Raw genomic sequence first — 25,601 nt, 5'->3', positions numbered from 1 at the left:
CCTGTACACCATCAGGATACTTCAAGTGGTCTTGCAGAATACTCCATCTCACAGTGGGCACTGGTAGAGCCAGGGCAGATGGTATGAGTGCTTTCTGTCAGCCTTGCTCAATGTAGATTTTTGTATAATGTATACCCTGAGAGGCAACACCAACCACCTGATGAGATCCTTTGAAATAAAAAAGGGGTTCTGAAAAAGACATTGTACATATTCTTCTCAGAGACAACGAAGTGATTGAAGAATGGTGACCAGTGGAAGCTTAAATCCAGACGGAAATGAAAAAGCCAGATGGTGTAGATAGTGAGAGATGAACATGTGGAGTCATTCATATGTCTGCCTGGAGGATCTTGTTTTAGGGCTAATGAAGATGAGAAGCAAGAGAACAAATAAGGTGATGAAGTGAATGCAAAGAAATGTAAAGTAGCCTCTGAGATGAATATACCAACTGGAGGAGTCATAGGATCCATCCAATAAGGGTAGAAAGATAGAGGTCCTTGAAAGAGCAAGGAAGACATGAAATTGAAGCACAGAAAGTTGAAAAAATATGGAGGATGGGTCAAAAGGGATGTGTAGAAAGGTGCCCAACACATAGACAATGGTCAACTGTAAAGCAAATGAAAAAGACCACAGATGGGGTTGGAAGAAAGAGAAGAAGTGAGGAGAGAGACTAAAGTAGGGAAATGAAAAATGACTGTTGGCAGAAAATGAGAGCAAAAGCGGAAGAGACAATTCCTCACAGGGTCATATGTGACATGATAGTCAATGAAAAGAAGAGAAATGAACTAGGTGTCTGATAGAGTAAGAATGACAATGATTCTTTCATGACTTTGCCATTTACTCCTTTTCCTCATCTGGTTCTGTCTTCCTATAGCCTTCCTATTCCAGGTTCAAAAACCTGTGAAGATAATGAGAACTGAAGTCATATAATGTCAGTCAAGGTCTCCAAAGAAAAATGAACACCATTGAACACATCTGGACAGAGAAATGGAGTCTAACAAAGACCAAGTGCACAAGAAGGAGGAAGGAGTAAAGTAAAGAGGAATGTAACCCAATCAAATAAGTCCCAAAATCAGGGAAACAGAAGAAGAAGAAGTGAAACAGGCTAAGCTGGCAATAAGAAGGAAACAAACTTCTACAGAAAATCACTTTGAAGCACTATGAAGTGCTTCAGAAAAAAGGTGGAGGTAGGAAAGGGAATACAGGAAGGTAATGAGTAAAAGACAAAAATGCAAAAATAGGGAAACAGATAGTGAAATAGAAGGAAGGGGCTCTGATCCCCAAGTAGATCAAATAGATATCAAGAATAAGTAATCAAGAAAGGAAGAATGTCTACAAATCAGGACAATAAGAGTCACAAACACGAGGGGGAAAAGGCATTTGAGTGTGAGAGAGGAGATATTACAGAAAGAAAACAGTATAAGCTATAAAAACAAGGAAAGAGGAAACATAAGGTAGACTCCAAGAATTGGGATCATGGAGTAAAAAAAATGAGAAATATTAAAGGATACAGACAAAAGAAAGGAACATACCTGAGAATGAAATCCAGAAAGAGACTGGAAGGTTAAGGTCATTCCATGAATGGTAAGGCACTACCCAAAGCAAATAAGGTTAAATTTGTAGTCCAGTAAATCAATCTCAACTGAGAAGAAAGAATTTCAGCTGAAGGGATGGGAATAGGAGGTACAGTAAGCATGTGGTAATTCACACGATGTTGAACAATGACTGCAATGTTCCTGACAGTTAATAAGCCTCCAGAAGCCATAGCAGAAATAAGGCCTATGTGTATAGTATTGTCACTCACACAGGACTAAGTAACCATCATTTGACAATTCATGATAAAGAATCAAAGATTTTGAAACAACAGCCAAAGGAAACAAGTTTCATTAACAAATGCAAATCTCATCAAACTGAACTCAGACAAAAATGTTTTAGCACGTTTGTTCAATGCAATGCTGAGGAGAAGAATGGAGTTATCATGGAAGCAAGTGCATAGGGGGAGTTATTGCACATGGAGGGTCACGTTGTCCTCCTATTGTTGGAGGGCTATTGTTGCCTGATGACATCATCATGCACCAACTCACTTCACGTTAAAATTTCTGCACTTTTTCTTACTCTATAGAATATGCCACCCAACAATGCTCGAACATGAAATTAAAAATATCTTTTCTATTTTCAAAGAATTCCATTTTCTAAAACATTTCATTACAAATTACCATCTTAGAGCAAGAAAAAACCTTGTTCCATGAAGACAAAGAAAGACCAACTAATGACAATATAAAGTCACTTTATATTGGCCACAAACCAAACTTTAAGTCTCTAGAAAGTTGCTTAATCAAAAGCTCTCCTAATCTCAACATCTCCTATGCCATTTTTAACTAAACAGCTTTATGTGTTCTTAAAGGAACTCGAAGTTCTGGGTCATGTGTCATGTAGAGATTGAAGAGGATACATTAATGTGTTGAAACTAATTTCTCTAATATCAAGACTTCTGAAGTTTGTTCCATTTACTGTGGTTCGTTTACTTACTGACAAAGATGATATTGTGTTCATGTATTACTATCCCTACAATAAATCCAATGAAACTAAGAAAGGCAATTTTTCTATCTATATGTGACATGAGACAAAGTTAACAAAATTATGAACTATATTGATCTTTTCTTTATAAAATCTCACATGTATATTAATGTTACTCAGGAATATAAATGTATCTCTTTTTCATAGACTAAAAACATTAAAACTTGTTAGAATAGAGTGATTACCTTAACAAAGGTATATACATTGATATGATGACATTTCATCTAAAGACAACTTTTACAGCTTAAACTGTAAGTAAATGATGAAGGATCTTTAATTCTTTACATTCCAGTTCAAACAGGCAAAATTCTACAAGAAATAAATAGAGATTGAAAATCTCTCCCTATATTTTTTAACTTCAATATTTAAATGTATTTAAATCAACTACTTATAGAAGGCATTGCTGTCATCATTCCAATGTACAACAGCTTTCACTCTCAATCAGCAACTGGATAAAAAGGAAATGAGGTGTAAAAGTGGACGTTTACCACAGGTTTCTCTGTCATGCTAATCTCACAGCCGTTAGTGCTGTGAGCTGCTTATTGAGTGATTTCGCACGAGCGAGTGCCAGTGGCTAATGGAGCTTCTCTCGTTTTGCTTTGAAACTACACAGTACAAAAACACAGGAAAAAAAGAAAAAGAACAAGAAAATTCAAAGTTAAAATATCTAGCTGAAATGAAGAACAATTTTATTAAAAAATATCAATTCCACAATGTATTACAAATATATAAATATGTAACCTACTGTTTAAAAAACAAACAATACTAATAATGAGAGAAACACTGTTTGTATAACAAAAAGCCCAGAACACATAGGAAGTTATTTATATGCTACCATACGTATAATTGTTCTTTTATAGTGTAGTAATTAATTTTAAGATTAAAACACAAACCACAACTTTACAGCTTTATTTTCATATTGCTTTTAATATGCAGGTTTTACACGACTCCCCAAATCAATATTGATAAAATGTGTGTTTTATGCACAAAAATAGTCAGGAAGCATTGAAATTACAGCTCTAAAATGTACCTTTAATAACTTTTCCAGCACTCTAGGTTGTTTTGCACCCTGTAAAAATAGAGCTATGGGATTGTTTTTAAAATTCTGTGTTATTTACACATATCACATATTTTAGTTAGGCAGAACATGTGTGTACAGAAATATTATTGAACCATTATAATGTGTTCATTTCAACTACAGTAATGAGTCATGACACAGTTATCTAAATAAAAGTGCATTAAGCAAGTCTTAGCTGTATGTTTCATGTGCTTTATGATAGATGAAATCAACCTAAATTGATATACATATTAATGAGAAAACAATATGTTTTTAGGTAAATGAGGTTTGCATCTATACTTAGTTTAATTTAAGTTTGATAAAGGGGACATGGAAGGCTACATACTGGGAAAAAAGTTACTCACCAAAGCATAAATTATATTTTTTCCTAAACCATACCTATAATGTAGTAAAATAACACATATTTACATATAATTATAGAAGAAACCAACCTATGATTTCAAATTTTTACTTTTATTTTAGTTATTATTTGAATTGGCAGTGTAAAAGAACTTTTAACTGCCTGGGAAAATTGGCCTCACTTGGAATTAATTCCAGTTATGACTCCTGTTTTGAAAATCTTGACCTAAGGCCATTACACAAAATCAGATATTATTATAAGTGGGTGTATGTGTGTCTGTTTGTTTTAGCACAAAACTACATAATGGACAATATGCACAATGCCCATGACAGGAATTGATCCCCTAAATTCTAAAACTGTAAGTCCATAAACTTACCACTGAATAACATAAGACAAACAACCTTTAGTTTCAAAACATAAAGCTTATGTAATTACCCTGTTACTAGACTGAACTAAAATGACACACTACAATAATAAACTGCAAAACATCATACTATTAAGTATGTTACCCAATCTTTCATAACCCAAATACAATGTAAGTTACAAAACCAATAAGTGAAAATGCTATTAACACTAAAATTAAATGGTTTGCTGGGCAGCATCAATCATATCTATCACTACCCATCAAACATTTTCAAGTGAGATTATAGTAAAATGTAGAGAAATAAGCTTATGAATACTGTACAAAAGTTTAAATCTATTCATCCATCCCTCTCTATATATATATGTATGTGTGTGTGTGTATACTGATATATATTTATACAAATTTTCATATGAAGTTAAGTGTGCGTATAGACATCTAGTGAGTAGCTCAGTTATTACTATTAGGTTGTAAACTAGTTATTTCTAAGTGCTTGTTACAAAACCAATCACAAAGAAACAAACTACAACAAAGAGTTCATGCAACATATTAAGTATAGAGTTCCCCAACTTTTCTTTTTATTTCATGAACTGGAAAGTTACTTCCAAGACTAAAAATTATTGTCTTATGTATGATATATAAGTTTATTTAAACTTGTAATAAATTTTTATGCCTATTGTTAACAAAAGCAAGGCTGATAAATAAGCTTTTAATTGTTCTTTGTATTTTAATTTTGCATAAAGAAGAAGAAAAGAAAATGATAATTACACTCTATCAATGTGCTGTCTGAGCAGTAAAACAACCTACTAGTCAGAAAATCTTGAAAATTTGTAAACAGCCAGAGGCAGCAGAGTATGAAAGGTTAGCCTCATGAATCAAGGAAGTTAGCTGTTAAAAGGAGTTGCTGAGGTTAATTACTCAACACTGAGGGCAGAAAGAATTTTTAGTGCTTTCTCCTAGCTGCTTATGAAACATGAATTTGTGAAAAGAACCCAGATTTCCAGCAATTGTTCACATAAATATAAAACTTAATTGAATGGGAACAGATGTAACAATGTTTGAAAGTCTGATATTAGGGAAACTAGTTTCTGTAATATCAGACTTCTGACAGTTTGTTCCGTTTACTGTGTTTTTTCACTAATTGCTATACACGATATTGTGTTCTTTTATTATTATAACAATTTTTGGTTTTCCAGTAATTTTAAAGATCAAAAGAATTATATTTAACATCCATGATTCTCAACCTCAAACAAAAATCCTGGCAATAAATAGTTCATTCAGAAATGTGTTTAAGGAAATTTGTATGTATGTTAAAATGTTTACAATCTTTCAGCGTTTATATCTTACACCTGCAAAAGAATAAGTCCTGACTTGCTATCCTAAATGGCTGGTATGAAACCAAGAAGCTACTAAATCTATATAGCACAGGAAATAACACCTAAACACTTTGGTTTAATGAAATGTATATCTCAAAAGCTAATATCTTTTCTTAATTGTTTATTAATTAATAGCAGTATACAATCTTCTAAATGACAATGTAAAGCAATTTTGTAAAATTCACAAGTTTACAATAACAGTTTCTAGATTTCTTATTTTCAACGTAAATAAGTATTATATCTAAGTAATTCTATGTACTATTTGATAAATAAATATAAAGTACATTATGGAAAATACTCCATAACAGTACGTATGTACTTTAAACAACATATATGCAACAACTAATCATGCTTACTACACCAGAGATTTTGTATTCCCTTTTCAAATAATTGTAAATGACAAGAAAACATTATTTTAAAACAAATTATTTTTAATGAACTAAAACATATTTCTCAACTATAAAGTATATGTGCCTGATAAATAATCATACTACTACTATAATAAAAAGCTTTTAAACTGTCGCATATCTAACACAAGGAATCAACTCATCCATTCTTTCATGTACAAGCATACAAACACGCACACACACAAACATCAACAGTCACACAGCTACTGTAACAGGTGACTTCAATTCTGAGTCCAGTGACGTTGAGCCCACTGAATTACATCCATATTCTGTGGAGTCATCTGCAATGACAAAGAAGAAAAAAGAAACGGAAGAAGTCTTAATTTAGTTGCAAGTTTCCCTTCTTAAATCAGGGTCAGTTTTTTGGGTCATTATGAAGTAATGTTAATTATTAAGTTTTTATATATACAAGAAAAGTAAGTCTTTAAATATGTTCATATAAAAATTTTAAATATCACAATATTTTGTTTCCTTTATTAAATTAAGGAATATTTCAAGGAAGTTACGACTAAACTTTCTTTCTCAGCATCAAAATGGAACAAATTCCAAAAATCTATTTTGTGATTATATAACATACAAAAATAATTTTAAAAATGTGTCGCTAAGTAGCACACATACACACTTTGATATGCGAGGGGAAAAACTAGTTCATTAGAAATTAACAATTTTGAGTTAATCACTGTTCACCTGCTTTTGCATGCATTATACTGAAAATGTTTTTGAGATGTTCAAAACTCATATAAAACATTACATCATGATACTGTTTTAGAGATGATTTTTATCACTAAGTATATTTAGTTTCTATATGAAAGGATTTAAATTTTTTTCTTTTTAGAAATGCGACTTGCTATGCATCTCATAAACATGTAGAAGGGGGAAACACAAAAACAAAACAATCACACCCCTATATCATGTGTATTCATTGCTAAGTATTTTTTGTTTTTTCTTTCTTTAAATAAATGAGCATTCACAACAAATGCCCAACAAGTTTATGACCAAATTTGTGTATAGTAGCTTTCCCACATCATAAGAGTACTGCCACATGGTTGAAAACTGGAGCTTAGTAGGCTAGCCTACACATAGATCTAAATTTAGATCTATGCAGTTGCAAATGAAAATAGAAAAACAAGGCCATATATGGCTATTTTATGGTATACTTTTTAGACCTTGGCCTAAATCTAGTATTTGGATTCCATAAATCCACAAAACTATAGATTAATTGAAAAGCACACTTCTGCTGTGACAATGGAATTCATCATAAAACATTATATACCTTAAATCTTCTCCAACTGTAAAATCTCAATAAATAGTTAAGACCTTATATATGCTTTCTGATTGGCATTAGGGCACCTACACTGTTTTATTTCTGCTAATATTAGTCTAGGTCTAGGCTTAGATCTAATATAAGGCAAGGAATAATAACATTAATTATTATATATACACACACACACATATATATATTCAGTTTTTTCATCCTGAGAAAAATAAAAATACATTTTGCAATCACCTAGATTGCAATTAATGCATGTAGAAATTCAGCTATATTGGAAAGAGGCATGCATAAATTACAGCTTACTATACTAATAAGAAGGATATAAAGCTATTTTAATCTGTATTAGCTCCTACATGAGTTTACTGGCTAGCACGGAACAAGCTAGGCTACTTAGCTTGGCATTAACCTGTAACGTGCATTATCTTTCTCTACATATGCTTAACCACAGATACAAATTCTGATTGGACAATGGTTTGTTTGATAACTTAGAAACTAGCTAAATGATCAACAAATCAATAAACAACATATGAAGAAAAAATGGTTTCCAATGATTTCAGAGGCACAAAAATATGAATTATTGATTCATATTCAGTGTACATTCCCTTTTAAGCTGGCCTGAAATGAGGGTGTTGTTTGAGACAAACACCACATCATGTTTTGTGCTAACTAAACACATACTTTTATATTTTTACATGCCCAATGAGATTTGGCACTGGCATGTGGTAATTTTGCACCCTGAAAATTAATTTAAAATTAAAGAAAATTTTTTTTTAATTCTATGTAAAGCTACTCGGGGGGCTATCTGTGCTAGATGTTCCTATTTTAGAAGTGATAGACTATAGGGAAAGCAGTTAGTCAACAACACTCACCTTCAACTTTTGGGGTACTCTTTTACCAATTATAGTGCTCAACAGCTGAAAGGGTGAACATAATCAGTGACAGGATTCAAACTCATGATCTGCAAATTGCAAGTCGAGTGCCCAAACCAACAGTTCATGATTAAAAAAACAAATCTTCATTAAACTATATTCTAAATCATTTAATGTAAGTCAGTTTTCAAGGGGTTTCAAATAAAAATAAGACCACTGACTAATGCTAGTTATTCATTACATAAAAAAAATAAAAAATTCACAAGTTATTTCCCACCTAAAATTTTTGCACTGCAATAGTTTGTATGACTAATACATGTAAATGCTTAGCACCTAACAATAGATGTTAGTTACAAAATTTTCTTTGGAAAACATTTTGTAAAATTACTAGATATTTTCTGGAAAATTCTGTTTTTAATGATTTTCTTATGAATCCTTTTGTCATATAATTTCTAATTACTGTATTTTAAGTAGTTATTAACTTGTACTTTACAGGAAATAAAGTACTCACAATTCTTCAATTTAAAAAAAAAAAAGTGGGATGCAAATTGACATGTTTTATGGAGGTTTCATGTTACAATGTTAACATTTTCCAACACTGAAAATGTATTCCCAACAGATACTTCCTCTTACATCTATCGTTCTCAATTCAATGCTGCCCTTAATATAAAAACTTTTTTTTGCTCACCACTAGCCTTGAGGCTTCCACCTAATCTCACACATTTTCACATTATATTGCTGTGTTATTGCATGCAAATGAGCACATGGCACCCCTCCACCAATAGGAGTGCAACACCACCTCCTAATGCAGCTGGCTCCCTCTATACCAATTGTTCCATCATCCCTTCGAGTTGGGGCAAGAAAATAAGATGCACTACAAGTGAGGAGGAAGGATGCTCATATCTAGCTAGAATTCTATGTCGAAGAGGTGGAGGAACTGGTACAAAATGTTACCTACATGAACCTCCTTCAGGAAGCGAGTGAAGAGAACCTATGGAGTGCAACATCCTGTACCATAGTATACTCTTCACCTGGAAAGAAAGGGAAGTGCCACAAGGATGGGTGGAAGATACAAGCACAGTCCAAAACCAGCACTAGGTTTTGGACGTGTTAAATGTATAGTGAGTCTAGTGTGCTTCAGATTGTACATGGTGGGTCAACTTCATTCCAAAATCAGATGGCACAGAAAATTTGGCTTTTAGACAGCAGCAGGAGGAGGGTTTCTTCCATCTCATGTAGTCCAATAAGGCAGAATGGGATAATAACATCCTCCCTGCAACAGAGTGAAGACTTTTTTGTTGGCTGGATCTACACCAGACCATCCAAGAATCTGACTATATCAGGTCAGGATGGCCCCACATTGTGTAAATTTTGGTTAAGTATACCCTAGCAAGAAACACTTGCCACTGGGTGGGATCCTTTAAAAGAAGGAAAAGATATAGAGATGAATCCACTATCACCCTTCTCACTGCAGACATTTTAGGGAGGAAAGAGCGATCTAGATAGAGAAGGATATAGGAGCAATGGAATAGAATGCAAGAAGAATGAGTAGCATACACATCAGAATGCAGATGACCACAGGCAAGACGGAGGAAGAGATAAATTTTAAGGAATTTAAATTTATAAGGAACAAGAAATCAAATGTTCAAGGGAAGGTGGAGTAAGGGCATGGATAACAACATTAAGGACCTATCCAGGTAGCCTAGAAAAATGGGGAGGGTTGGGAAGAAAAAAAACCTGATGTAACAGGAAAAGTAGTGAAGAGAACTGCTCAATAACCAGCAATAGTCAAGACAGACAATCCCTGGTTGAAAAGTCATGTGATGATCACAGATAGATGGGGAATGAAAGGACTAGCAGAAATAAACATACTACTTCTGCTGATAAACTTCTAGGAAGGAAGGGCAAACAGGATGAGACAGGAAGAAGGCTACATGTGAAGAGAGTCCTAATCATCCTACAAGGGACTGGAGAAGATAAAGGTAGAGATCAGACCATTCCTAACAGAACACATTCACCAACAGCATTGATGTATGAAGAACAGGAGATACAAACAGGGAAAGCTGGGGAATGACAAACAGATGGTAATAAAATCCCAGAGAAGGTTGAGAAACCATTTCAATGGCATCCTTGGCCAAAAGGTCTAACACTACCTTGGAGAGATGCTAGTGGGAGACAGTATCCCCTGTAGGACAGAAAAGAACTGGAGCACGAGACAAAGGGGGAGAAGAGGAAAAACAAAGAGTAAAGCCAATTGACAGAACCAGTGGCCTCCAAAAGTAGACCACAGGAAAAGGAGTCACGAGGATGGGAGACAGCAACAGGAAGAAAAGGAGCTTGGGAAGGACAGTACACATGGGTAATCAAGGGAAAATGCAGGTGAACAGCTACAGCCCATGACTACAAAAGAATCAGTTACCTCACCAAAAGCCCTGGTTGCTCGACTTGTTATTCACAAAAGGATTCTGTCAACATGATTATGTCTTTATCTTAAGCACCTGTCCATGGTAAAGCTAGAATATATATATATGGTTTGGTCACAGGGGATTGATTTCAATGAAAGGAACATGTAAGAAAAATGGTCTTCTCTTAAACTATTATAGAGACTGACCCATGATGTGTGCACCTAGGAATTATGAGAGGTGAATACAACTTAAATTGGTTAAGTGCAATTTGGCCAACCAGAATTTTCATTGTTTCTTGTGAAGTCATTCAGATTCCAGCAGCTGTTTTTCTTGATATGCTTAACAATAAAAACCAGCCAGTTAAGAAACTATAGTGAAGAGTTTTAGAAACAATAATGAACAGTATTGTGTTATTGTCAATAACGACTGTTTTCTTGTCATTTTATTTAACAATAAATACACAGATGTAATACATACAGACATTCTTAGATTGGAGTATTTCAAGAATTAGAAATAAACTTAAGTGTGAATTGCAATTGGTTATACAGGAAAAGGGCATGTTCACAAAATGAATGGTCCACAACCTTTTAATGATTTGATAAAATATTCCAGAAAGAAAAATGAGTTACACATGGAACATACATTTTCCCTGTTGGTACCATGAAGCCCATATTCTCCATTATTCTATTCTACTTTTAAACTTTAAGAGTGGAGACTAACTTCCAGCTCTACTTGACTATACCTACTGCACATATGGATGGGCATATTTGGTATATGAGTGTATATTCAGATGGTGTGCTTAACAGTTCAAATCATAACACATGGTGACACAACATTTTCTATAATAACTTTTTCCTACTATATTTAGATACAGGCCTCCAGTTTCATCTGATACTACAAAGGCTCATGTATTATACATGGCATTTATTTTGCAAACCACTTTATAATATAGATGAACAGCTACTGTTATCTTATAATGTCTTAACATTGTCATCAGTATATGTGTTAACATTTTCTTTACCAGAAAATGTATTTCACATATACACTTATCTCTCTGCACCACTAAGAACTACTACCTTGCACTCAGTTGTCATGGAATTTTCTGTACAAGCCACAAGCCTTGAACAAACTTCTGCCCCTACATGTGTCCACGTGTATTGCATCAGTCTATGATGTAATCATCAAAATGCTGTAGACCTCCACCGATAAGAGGGTGACACAACCTCCATGCATAGTAATCCCCATGAGCACTTGCAGATGATCACATGCTCATTTTTGACAAAGTAAATGAATTGCATGGAAGTGGGGAGGTGGTGCAGATACGAAAATATCTCATCTGAAATACATTTTCAGGTAAGGTAAGCATTAACTTCAGAAATGCTACTTACCTATCTGCATCACAAAGAGCTAGAATCCCACAGTGATGATGGTGGAGGGGCTTGTGTTGATCATTTACAAAGATGAGCTCTTTTCTGAAAAGCAACAGAAAAGGAAAGCTCATGGGGTGTGGCTTCCATGAGATTAGTAACACCCATTGAAAGATTGCATCTGAATCAAGCAGGGAAACTCTTTACTCAACTGTTCTTCATTTGTTATAGTGTTCTGATAGTTGAGAAAAGTATATCAGGAAAATTCAATGCTGGTGGTTATATGTTGACAAGATGGACAGAACATGTGTCTAGTGTGGCTAAGACCCAACCAGTGTCTTGGCAGGGGTGGTGTGTGTGTTAGATATACATGACTGTTCATTTTACGTTTAATAATAGAGTATTATTTAGTTTATAGTGTATGAACATTAAACTAAATTATTTTTAGAAGTGATAGATATGGCAAGTTTGCTTACGTAACTATTTACGATTCATATGTTGCATAGTTCAAATGTTGTGAATTGATGTCATGCTACTCAAACCTTCTGAGTTTGTCTTGTTGATTCAAGTGAGTATTGTTACATCATAATGTCTTGTAGTTTGTAGAAAAGACTAGGCCTCAGTTGTGCAATATATTTATAGGTGACCAAATTAGTAAGTAAGTTAGTGAAAGTAAAAATGAAAAAAATTAAGTTAGACTGGGTGATCCTGAGTTTAGCCCTAAAGTGCGTATAGTGGTGACTTTTTAAAGTGTAATAATCACAGATTGTATTATAATAACAGAGTAGTGAAGAATAGTTCATCCGTGTATTGGGTTCTAAAGTAACTGAACCAGGCTGTGTGGACTTTTGACGTAAAACAATTAATTACAGCTCTGGATACAACTGTGGTAACCAACAGTTATAGTGGTGATTTTAAAGCGAAATTATCACAGACTATTGTAATAACAAAGCAGTAAGAATAATTCATCTTTTTAAAGGGTGTTCTAAAGTAATTGGACCAGCCTGTGTGGACTTTGACCCAAAAGAAACAATTATTTAAAACTCTGGATACAACTGTGATAACCAATAGTGTAACTAATTTTTGGACATATTTTTTTACTTGTTTTGAATACATTATTTTAAAACAAGTGGATTACATGCTGTCCATTCACTGTTTAAATTTATTGCCAACAAGTCATGGACACCTACTGTAAAGAATCCGGCCCTATAAAAAACTGACACTGACAAGCCAGCCAGGATTATACAGTGGTTAATGGCAGAAAAAGAAGACGTGAACTACACTGGAAGTAGGCTTATATATGCACAATTGTAGTTGTAGCAAAAACTGTGTAGAGATTACAATTATGCTATATAACCAATTTGAGTTATTTTGATAAATGGATAGAGAGATGCGAGAGACTTGGGCTAAAAGATGGTGAGAAGAGAGAATAAGATTACAAAATATGAGAAAGAAGAAAACAAAAAGCAGAAAGAGGAGAGACTGGAAATAGCGAGAATAAGAGCACAAACTGAGATTGCTAAGCTCACCCAACAGAAAGATGAAGGACCCAATAATGACAATGGGGTCAGGGCCAGCTGCCCAAATATGATGAACAGAAAGAAGACATGGATGCTTTGAAAGATGAAAGATTTGCCCAGCTTTGGAGAGGTATGACAGATTTGCTCAAAGTCAGAACTGAGACAAAGGCAACTGGGCAGTCTGTCTCAGCCAATTTCTCACAGGAAAAGACCTAAAAGTGTATGCAGGCATGATATCATAAGATGCCATGAACTATGACAATTTAAAAGTGGCCCTGCTGAGATGCTATAAGATTACCAAGGAAGGTTTTTGTCGGAAGTTCAGAGAAGGCAAACCTGATACTGGAGAAACTGTATTTCAGTTTGTGGCATATCTATGGAGATATTTCACAAGATGGACTGACATGGCAATGTATGAAAATAGTTTTGATGGACTGGTAGATCTACTAATACATGAACAATTCATGATCACATGCTCCACTGACATGTCACTGTTCCTAAAAAAAAAGGGAGCACCAAATTACGTGGATGAGATGATCAAGCTGGCAGAACAGAATATGGGAGCCCATGGAGGGAATATAACTGGCAAGTCCAAGAATAACCAGTTAAAAGTTAAAACCAGGGGTGGCTGACCAGGAACAGGATACCACTAAAGGAGACAAGAACTCAATGGACAAAGGGGAGGAGAGATGCTATATTTGTTATAAAATGCAACACATTGCAAATAAATGTTAGTCTGTCACTAACAAGCAACAGCAGAAATTTCAACATACAGTTGGAGCTACCTACAAAGATGGTACTGGCAAGAAACGAAAAAGATTGACTATCACCATGGATGTTGTTGCCAGAAGAAACAAAACAGAGACAACCCTTCAGATTCACCACAAGAAGGAAGTGCTATTTCCATGATTAAGCAGTGCCAAACTGATGGTCAGCTTAAGCTAGCAAATGGATCAACAGTGCCAGTAGTGATTGGAGCAGGTGACAAACATTGAGAGGTGCCAACAAATTACAACATGCCAGTAGGTGAAGGCTATGTCAAGGACAAGAAAGTGAAGGTCCTATGAGACACTGGGCATAGTATTGAGAACCAGTCTAGTATCTGATGGCTACATGATGGGCAAGGTACATCTGTGTGTGCTGTTGATAGAACATTGAGAAAGTTTCCCATAGCAAAAATAAAGGTGGACACTCCATACTATGTGGAAGACTTTGAAGCCCCCTGTACGATGGCACCAATCAATGACTTAGCGATTGGAAACATACCAGGTAATATAAGTCTGAAGGAACTAGAGAGAAAGAAGACTAATGATGCATCTGCTGTCCCCATAAGAGCTCAAGAAAAGAAAAACAAGCAAGACATCAAGTCCCTGCATGTCTCAAAAGGTGACATTCCAATTGCAGGTTTATGGGAACTGAAGAAAGCACAGAAGAAAGACTCTTTACTGCAAAAAGTTTGAGATAGTGCCTAGGAGAAAGTTGAGTATATGAAAAAGGGGAAAGGGACTTACAGAACAGAGGACTGGAAGGAAGTGTTGTACCAAATCTATCAAGGGTGTTATACAGGGGACGTTAAACACTGGATTCAAGTGATGAAGCTGGCTCACAAGTTAATTGTGGGAGGACACCTAGGAGCAAAGAGAATGGCAGATAGAATCACCAGCAACTTCAATTGGCCAGGGAGATGTGACCAGCTTCTGCAGGTCATGTGACATCAGGCCTCAACAAATATTTTCAGATCTAGAAGCCAGCCCAAAAACTTAGGAGCCAGGTCCGATATAGAAATGTGATGGAATATATTTTGAGTCAGTTGTGTGGTTATGGTACAAGACATACAATTTTACACTAAAAAAACAAAGGGTTCATTATTAAACTTTATTATATAACATATATTAAACTTTAATATGTGCAATTATTAAAATAGTAGACTTGGGTATAACTTAGGTGGGTTCTTCCAATGAATGAAGGTAAAATAAAATAATCTCTGTGATATCAATAGGTCAAGCAGGTTCTTTCAGAATAGGTCTAATCTACTTATCACTACAACACTGTACAACAATAAGCAAAGGCCTTTTGATGTGCCTTACCTAACTTCATTACTGTTTGTACAGGGAAATATCTTTTTAATTTCACAACAAGGAGAGCATGCTAATGATCACATGATATCAACAACCACTTGATAGTATTGCCTGAACTAATTGCCTTTGGTCCCATCTGCATCTAAACACATGCACTGTTTGGTTGAATTGTGGGAAAGAAGAAAAACAAAACTGCATGAAATTAGTAACATGCTGTGTAACCGCAGCACTCCATTCCTGAAAAACATGAAGAGTGGTGAATCTGCCATTAAAGTTTGATTTTGGACTCAAAGAATGCAAAAATAGATATAACAAATTTTTGTAAGAAAGTCAATGGAGTTTTAAAAAGTATGCTGAAGGAGATGTGCCAAAAGAGACCATGTGACTGGGACAGGTACCTGCAAGCAGTATTATTTGCTTACTGAGAAGTCCCACAAGCAAGTACAGGATTTTCACACTTTGAGTTGCTGTATGGAAGAAAAATACAAGGTCCAATGCAGGTATTGAAAGAGCTGTGGACATGAGAAGAAGACTCAGAATTGAGCAACAGATACCAGTATGTGTTAGATCTCAGAAACCGACTGGAGGAGATCTCTCAACTCGCTCGAGAGAGCTTATATGCAGCTCAAGGTAGTCAGAAGCACTTCTATGACAAGAAGGCCAAGGATAAACATTTCAAGGTTGGACAGAAGATCTTAGTTCTGCTACCCACAGACAACAACAAACTCACCCTGCAGTGGAAAGGACCTTTTGAAATACAGGAAGTGTTCAAAAGAATGGACTATAAAGTGAAAGGGGATGGGAAGACCAAGATTTACCATGCCAATCTCTTGAAGAGATACTTCGATAAAGAAGAGGACACAACAGGTGCAGCTACTGAGGTACAGGTGGACGTTGCAGGTGTGGCTGTCATAGATGTAAACCCAGAAGACAGTGAGTGACTTTGTCATAGAACATGAAAACCTACCACACCCAAGTCCACTGGATGGAGATGAGACGTACAAAGACGTCAACATTAGTGAAGAACTGACTGGCAAGCTGAAGGAAGAGTTGCAAGATATATTGTTTCAGTATGCAGATATCTTCACAGATAGACTAGGAGAGACAGACTTTGTACAATACATGACCATGACCAGGGATCCTGTCAAGGTGAAGCCCTATCAGATGTCTATGTGATGAGAGACCTGATCAAGCAAGAAGCTGGAATCATTGTGCCTTTGCATTCAGTTTATTGTTCAACAGTGGTAATTGTGAAGAAGAGAAATTGCTCAAATCACTTCTGCATAGACTTCTGGAAGCTGAACCTCATGATGAAGTTTGACTCTGAACCTATGGGCAACCCAGAAGCTATCATGGCAAAACTAGATGGGCCCAAGTTCTTTTCAAAAATCAACCCCAGTAAAGGTTATTGGCAGATCCTGATGGAGACAGGATTTAAAGAGAAGACAGCCTTTGTGACCCCAGATGGATGTTACCAGTTTAAGAGAATGCCGTTTGGGTTACCCAACTGGTGGGAACTGATGACACCAAACAGAATTAAGTGATTGGTAGTTTCACATTTGTTTATTTTATAAAAAATATGTATGAATTGATCTGCACACACCAGTTGATGTCATGAAGTGTGTCAGGAACATGGAGCTTGTACAAGATCAGGCAATGTATGTCTGAATGATGACAACCAGAAGCAAGTAAAAGAAGAAAACATGTCTACAGGGACAAAAATATAAGGAACAGGAGTCAACAGTACCAACAAGGGTACTGTAAAAGCCTGAAGAACCATACAAAGGAATCAGATGGGAAAAGGAACAATGGACAAAAAAGGCCCTGAAGAAGTCAGAGAAAATAAGTGAAATGAATAGGCTTTCATCAAAAAGCCAGGTAAAACATAGGTCCTAAGAGCTGGTGGTAGTCGATGTAAGAAATGATTATAAATATATCATAATGGATCATGATGAAATGACACAAAAACTGTGACTCAAGATGTTATTAATTCCAAAATGCCACAGACATCACCAGAATGTTGATAAACAGAGAGATTGCTCCTCTGGAGACCAGATTTCGAGGTGAAGGTGTCGAGAACCACCACCAACTCCTCCCAAACAGAAAGAAAGATATCGTTGAAAAGATGCAAGTTGCACAGAGGGAGGGAAGTAATATCCCAGGTTGTGTGGGGTGATTGAGCCATCATGACAGAGTGGGATGGAATGATTAATGAAAAGGCACAAGGGCAGGTAAGAGATCACAGGGCATGTGCCTAGATCCCCCTATAGTGAGAGAACCTGTTATACAGGAAGAGGAGAGGGAAGAGCTATAGATAACAAGATCTTCATGGAATGAAGATTCAAAGGTGATAATTGAGCCCCCTTGTATGAGAATAAAAAAAATTCCCAGGAAGATTTCAAAGAATGCCGAGGATCACAGAAAAGAGGATAGGAGAGAAGATGAGGAGAAAAAGGAGGCGAAGTACAAAAAAGCAGGAACAGACCTTAATAAAGAACTTACACACCCCAAGGTTGCCAGTGAAGGAATACTATAGGTGAGCAAGAAAGGAGAGGCAGATACCAATGGTTCCAGATCTAAGAATCAGCTCCCAGGAAGTTACTGTCAAGTGCTGTAATGGCCCACCCTGTAGGAGGGGGGACAGTGAGAGGTGATAGGACAAGGGACAGATGGCTGTAAAGAAAGAGACAAAGGAGGAGAAAGAGGAGCACTTCAAGCATACAGAAAGTACACAAGAGTTTGGGATTCAAGAAATATAGAAGGGTCATGACTATAGGCTATACCAGAAGAGTCTTGAAGATGAGGAAAAGGAAGACATTGATTAATGTAGAGGTGGGACAGAAGGAGACTCATGTAGTAAAGCAACCAAAGAGTCACGATGATATACTAGTGAAAGAAAATGAATGTCATATACCTAACTTATGAACATAGCAAACAGGCAATGAGGAGGTACCTCTTCCTCATTATGCAAAGAGCCAGAGGCAAGGTCTGGAGGTTGAAGAGCAAGCCAATATCATCAACATGCAAGGCATGCTTTGCAGAAGACAATGAAAACGAATGAGAAGAGGCCTGTACTAAAGAAAAAGCAGGAAAGGGGGGGGGGTCAACCACCTGATGCATGATAGTAGGAACATTATGTTGAAAATACATCAGCAGTTAACTTCTTGTTATACCATGGTTCATTACAGCTCTGTATAAATATGGTAATTTAAATATGATTTAGAAGAAATAAAAAGAAAAGCAGAGAATATTAGTAGTCTGACATATTCAGTACTGAACAAGGCTGAACATCAAAAGGCTAGTGATCCTGCCATAAATTAAAACTTGTATAAGGCTATAGTCTAGGTAAGTTTAATCCACATTTTTTTCTGACAGAATTACATTGTTCTTAAGTAACTTTCATGATTATTGTAACAATTGTTCAGAAAATATCATGCAAGCTGGCAAGTGGGTAACAAAACACAAATGTTGTTCTGAAGTACCATAAATCTGATTAAGTTTTATATTAGAAAAAACAAATGACCTATTAGTTTGTTTTTATAAATTAACATACACTTTGTGCTGTACCATGTAGTCTAATAACTTTATTGTAAACAGCAAAATTTTAACTTAAATATTTGGACAGATACTTATATTAATGTCTAATACATTATTTGAAATTTATCACTACACAATTTTGATGAAATTTTATGAGGATGTAAGGCACACTCTCTCAATGTGATGGTAAATCAAGTGTATAATATAATTAAAAAATCAATTATTACACACTAAGAGAATGTTTCAATACTGTTTACTATACTCTGATAAAGTATACTACCACACTCAGTTATAAATTATTTTCTCTATGTGTGCAAAATTAAGTCTTAAAAGTTTTTTTCACACAAACAAATATCTAGAAATGTATTTGACTGACATTACAAAATGACATATCTACATATTTCTTAATCTGTTCCACCTTTTTCTAAGCAACTTTCTTACAATGAACAAAAAACAAAAACAAATGATTTGTCACATTTTAAGTTTTCACCTGTCCAATTTTAAAGGTTGAAAATAAAAACTCTGAGAAACTCTTAACATTGTAAAATAGGGCTTGAACATGGGTGTCAGTAATTAAAGAACACTATAATAATAATGAAAAATAGACAAATATCTTAGCTTGCCTCTTTTTTTGCCTAAAAAGAAGTTATATGCTGTAAGAATTATCAGACTACACCTTGAAATAATGCTGAAAACCATGTATGGTAATGACAGAAATTAAAGTAATAATTACAGACAATGGCAAACAGTAGTATATTTAAAGGAGCAGCTGCTACACAAATAAAATAAGATTTTAGTTTGATCATTGGTGCTGAATAACAGAAAAATTACCCAGAATTTAGACCTGAAAAACTACATTAGGTTAAATGTTTATTTTATTTCACTTCATAACTTTCACAGAGCAATACTTACCGGATACTAACTAGTTTGATCCACCTTTTATCACTCTCTTAAACAGGAACTGCAACAAATCTGATATAAAAACCCACACGTTGCCTACTTTTCTGCAAAAACAGATGTACCTATATGCATTGTTTATGTAAAATTTGGAGAATGATGACCGAGGCCCTTCTTAACCATGGGAAAAAATTTATATTGTGAACTTGTATGAGTAAACGAAAGATATATTCAGTATGTGAAATCATTTACTGACTGATGCTGATTAGATTTAAAAAATACCTTTGAATGTGATTTTTGTAAATTATTTAGGAAATGTATTTTAGTTGAATAAAAACATTTTGAACATCAAATTCATTACTTATGAAGAAATTGAGGTAATTTAGTGGTCTTAGCTTGGCATTAGAAATGGGGCACAATTTCTGTCCCCTGAAAACAAGCGGATAAAATCCTGAATTTTGTAAAATTTATTTTTATACACTTTCACTTTTATTCAAGTTCTTATAACTACTGTAGTAGATAGTCTTCTTCCATTCATGCTGTGGTTGCTTGACCCACTCCAGGATCAAGAAAGCTAGCTCACTGGTTTGGTGGTTCTTCCAAATGATGAGTAGGTTAATTCAAGTAAAATAGTTAAAAAAACAAAAAAAAAAAAAAAAAGAAATCTGGTATTAAAATAAATAAATAATATAATGTTAAAACAATCCTTACCCTAATTTTTGATATGGAGTGACATAAATAAATTCACCAACTTAATCGAGTTCACATTAAAATAGTTGTTGTACAAGCAATTTGCTAATATAAATAGCCTCTCAACCACTACCATAACTGTCTCATCCCAGCTAGCCTGCAGAGCTCTGGTGTTAGACAAATAGCCTTGTTGGCACTAGATGTAACAAATATGGTTTGGTTGATAAATATTATTATACACATTTATTTACTCTTACCCAGAAGTTCTTATAATTATTGATGTACAAAACATGTATGATAATATTACTTGTAAACTACAAGTAGACAGCATTATCTAACCTCAATTTTCAAGAAAACACAGGCCTTGAAAGTTGAAAAAGAACTTATCATACAATAGTGTTTGGATCTAAAGTGTAAAATAAGGTATATAAAATATGCATAGCAAAAATTATTTGTTACCAACAACAAATATGTTATGTTTTTCTGAGGAATTCAGAAAAACATACCCTCAACATTTATACTTTTGTTAGTTCCACAATAAGTAATTTAAAAAATACTATATTTTTATGTGTAATGAATGGAACACTTATTAAAGGTGTACTAAAGTGTTGTAATAAAGTAGCTAAGCAACACTTAAAAAAACATAAAATTACATATTTTAGACTCAGAATGACTGTTTCTGGATATAGTTTATTCACAGAATAAAAAAAAATTTAAGTAGTAGGCTCGAGCATAGGAATTATTTTCACACTACTCAGATGATCAACTTATTAACTACCAAACAGTTTTACACACACTACTAATATCCATATATGTAAATGTGCTATTGAACATCACAAAATCAGGCCATGGCTACATACATATCTCACAAGAAAAAGATTAAATACATGTTTTCATATTTCTGACAAACAATCTGAACATTTGTGCAAAACTATACATATGCTTTTAATTTCACTTTAAGATATATGCTGCACATTCAACCAGCAAATCACACATTTCAAAATTTTTCAATATTTTGAAGTCAGTTTGATTCAAAACATTCATATACATGTAAGTGGCATTCAAACACCATCATATCTAATATTCCTGATATAATATTAAGCTGCTGTGCCATGATTCTTAAGCCTCCAGTATGATGTTTTTTGCTTCCGTTTCCTTACGTATCTATATATCACGTACTAAAAAGTAGTGTTATAAGCTGCACAATCAAACTGAGATGTCTTAATTAACCCCATTGTTACAATTTCAACTATTTTGAAACAAGCTAATAAGATGGGTGATGTTAGAACACTACATCAGTGTTTCTCTACTTCTTCTCAAATTAATTAGTAAAATAACTTACATTCAGTTTTTACAGTTGTGGGCTCATACTAATTTTAATCTGAAGATTATTTAAGTTATAACCAAAAAAAATCCATATATTTAATACAGTTCTTACATAGTTATGACTTTAGAATGTTAAATACAGTACATAATCCTAAAATAAATGTATGCATAAGGAACCAGAAAATTCCTTAGGTTATGGAAAATAAAAACTTGCAACTCACCATCTAGATTTTGTTTCTTCAGTAAAGCCTCTTCATTGCTGATAATAATTTTGCTAATCTACACAATGGTTTAAACAAATTTTTTGTTAATAAAACTTCTGCTTTATTCATTTAAAAAACGAAAAATATTTTATCACAAAAATTAATCACACTAATATTTAAATACAAAAGTAAAGATGTCTTCAGCTCTTCTGCTTTGGAGTTCAATGGGTTGGAATTTCTGCTTTAAGTCCAGAAATAGACTAAAATATATCACAGCTTTCTATTTTCCATCATACAAGCATTCAAACCAACACACAAAAGGTATGAAGAAGTATAAAACATTTCTGATTAGGGTTTCAACAGGTGCAAAAACTTTACTTCTACTTCTCTTTACATGAACAATAATTTGATAAGAAAAAAGCTTTTTTACAGTCTGACTACACTTAGTTAGTTTAAAATATTAGTAGGCTTATAAAAAAAACTAGCTATAGGTTTAAATCCTGCCAATAAAGCTATGTTACAAATGACACTAGAGTGATTACTAATGCATCCAGCATATTACTGGTAATTAACTTTTTACACTCTAAGAGTTGATACATTAAATGGTCGTTTTGTGTATGCATCATAATTCATTCCTTTTAATTACCTCTCCCAATTCACCCTATGAAACATACTTTTGTAATTAGCTCTGATATAATTTTTGAGCATATTAAATATCACATGAGAAAAATATTGTATCAAAAGACAGAGGTGTTCAATTAATTTTTTTTCCCACTAATAGATGAATGATTTCCAGGTCCAACACCTGCATAATATGGCCCTTTGATCTAATATATCCTGTTGCACATCTTGCACAGGAGAATGTTACATAAGAAAAAACTGTGTTAACAACATGAAAAAAGAACAGGTGTACAATTTGTAGTGGAGCTATTTTTTATTGGTTCAAAAACTGGCTTCAGATTAGTAATAACTAGATTCTCAAAAACTTTAGATGCTACTTATCTTCACTTTCACTACAGTAAAACTGTCCACCTTTAACAGAAACACTACATCCTGTTAAAGATTATATACAGTTGTATAAAACAACAACTTAATATAAGAATTAAAAACCATTAAAACAGGATTGATTGAAAAAGAGGACTGCAAAAACTGTTAAGTGTAGGTAGGCATTTTCAGAGGAAAAAACACAAAAATTGTTAAGTGTAGGTAGGCATTCTAAGAGGAAAAAACACAAAAATTGTTAAGTGTAGGTAGGCATTCTTAGAGGAAAAAACACAAAAATTGTTAAGTGTAGGTAGGCATTCTTAGAGGAAAAAACACAAAAATTCTTAAAATTAAAAAAAAAAATTTGAAATTGTTTATGAATCCGAATAACCTGCAGGCTCATTACCTGGAGTTCTATTTGGCCTCACAAAATTTCACAACCTTAACACCCCACTTTGACATACACTTTCCACTTTAGAACATAGAACTACAATCTTGCCAAATTCCTAATCCCATCTTACAGCCTCTCTTGACCACATAATTCAGTATCCTCGATTCTTTCGACTATATTAGAGTTTACTACAAAAAATACACATTTCTTATTCAACACATCCTCTTTAAGTGGGCTCCCCATTGCTAATGCATTTCTTTGTCCCCTGAACATGTGGCATGATACTTGTTCTCCTTTGAAGTACAAACCAGTCCAGTGTAGAAGGTATAGTGAGGATATATTTATTCTTATCTGTTGCCAAGTTTCTGTTTAATGTTTTTCTTGAATAAGTCAACTCACAGCACCCATGTATGAAACTGAAATTAAAATCCCCCTGCCCTTGTTAGGTATTTTCACAAACTGGAATTCTACTGGTTTATCCATTACTATCAACAACAACAAAAACATTATTGGCCTTTCTACCAAGTTTTACAGCATTATCTCATTTGCTTAGAAACATAACCTCATTCTATGTTTACTCAATATAAAATCTGTTTGAAACACTCTATACAGAAATATCCTCTCTGTAAAATGTCTTAAAATGTAACAACTATGTTAAAAATGTATTTCAGAAAGTTACCAACTTAATTTAATTTGCATCATAACAACTGCTAATATAAATAGTGTCTCATCCACTACTATATCTGTTGTATCCTAGCTCGCCTGAAGAGCCTTGATATTAAGCAAAAGACCTCATCTGCAGTGGATATAACAGTTACAGTATGGTTGACATATTGCTATACTCTACTTTCACTCAGTTCTTATTAATAATACCTAAATGTCTGATAATAATATATTCCTATATACATACCTTGGCACACCGGTCGGGGATGGGCATTTGACCAATTAAAAAACAAACAGAAACTGGTCATGCATCTCTTTATTATTTGCTTTTTTAAATCTTAACTGTTAATAATGAATTTTACTTAACGTATGTTACATAAAAAAAAGAAAGAATGTTTATGGTTTGTCTCCAGTCTTCAACAAGAGAGCCAGCGATGCATACAGTATTGCCATTTTTATGTTGTGTTTGTTTTGAAATTAAGCACAAAGCTACACAATAGGCTATCCGTGCTCTGCCCACTGCAGGTATAGAAACCCGGATTCTAGTGTTGTAAGTCCGCAGACATACCGCTGTGCTACTGGGGGACTTCATGTTGTGTACTGTAAGTAAATATTACAAATCAAATATGTTTCCCTAACATTCCATTGCTTTCATGAAGTTATACTGCAACTTTTAAAAAATGTATAGCTGTTTGCTGCATAAAATTGAAGAATATTATAATACAGCACAATATATCATCACACACATTTACAGGTTTCAGTGGGTGAAGAGCAGAAACCCATTAAATTCCTGTATTATGTTACTGTGTAAAAAAAAGGTAAGAAATAGTAGACAATGACACATAAATATATATATTTTTTTGATTCGATTGAACACTTGGTCAATCTGAAGTACGATAGTAGAAATGCAATCCCAAGATTAGCATATAAGCAAAGAAGAGACTTTGTGCCTCAAAATTAATAGAAAAAACCCAGCTAATATGAGAGTATTTATGATATTAGATATGGGTTTTTAGATTATTTGACCAGTTAAAAAAAATGAGTGCAATTCAAAGGACCAACTTGCCATCCTTGAGATTAGAAAAACAGAACATCTCCTTCGAGTATGAGCTTTTAAGCATATGCATTTGTCAATTACAACAAATAACCATCTAGCAACCCCAAATCCTCTGTAATATGCCATGGCAACACAACTGGAACACAACAAATAAAGATAACTTGTTAATCAAAAAATACCTACTTACACTTCATCTACAGTCCTG

At 34.3% G+C, this 25,601-nt stretch overlaps 1 protein-coding gene across 1 annotated transcript in view; it reads right to left on the bottom strand.

The window, feature by feature from the left end:
• The window catches only part of LOC106457648 (poly(U)-binding-splicing factor PUF60-like), a 57,263-nt gene that overhangs the window by 30,600 nt on the left and 1,062 nt on the right, over positions 1 to 25,601 (bottom strand). The window contains exon 2 of the mRNA XM_013917082.2: positions 22,320 to 22,377. Within this exon, the coding sequence (XP_013772536.1) occupies positions 22,320 to 22,377 (58 nt within the window). The remainder of the gene's footprint in view (positions 1 to 22,319; positions 22,378 to 25,601) is intronic.

Source organism: Limulus polyphemus, unplaced genomic scaffold, assembly GCF_000517525.1.
Source record: "Limulus polyphemus unplaced genomic scaffold, Limulus_polyphemus-2.1.2 Scaffold356, whole genome shotgun sequence".
NCBI classification, from domain to species: domain Eukaryota; kingdom Metazoa; phylum Arthropoda; class Merostomata; order Xiphosura; family Limulidae; genus Limulus; species Limulus polyphemus.
Note: the sequence above shows the minus strand (reverse complement) of the source record. Positions and strands in the feature narration are given on the sequence as shown.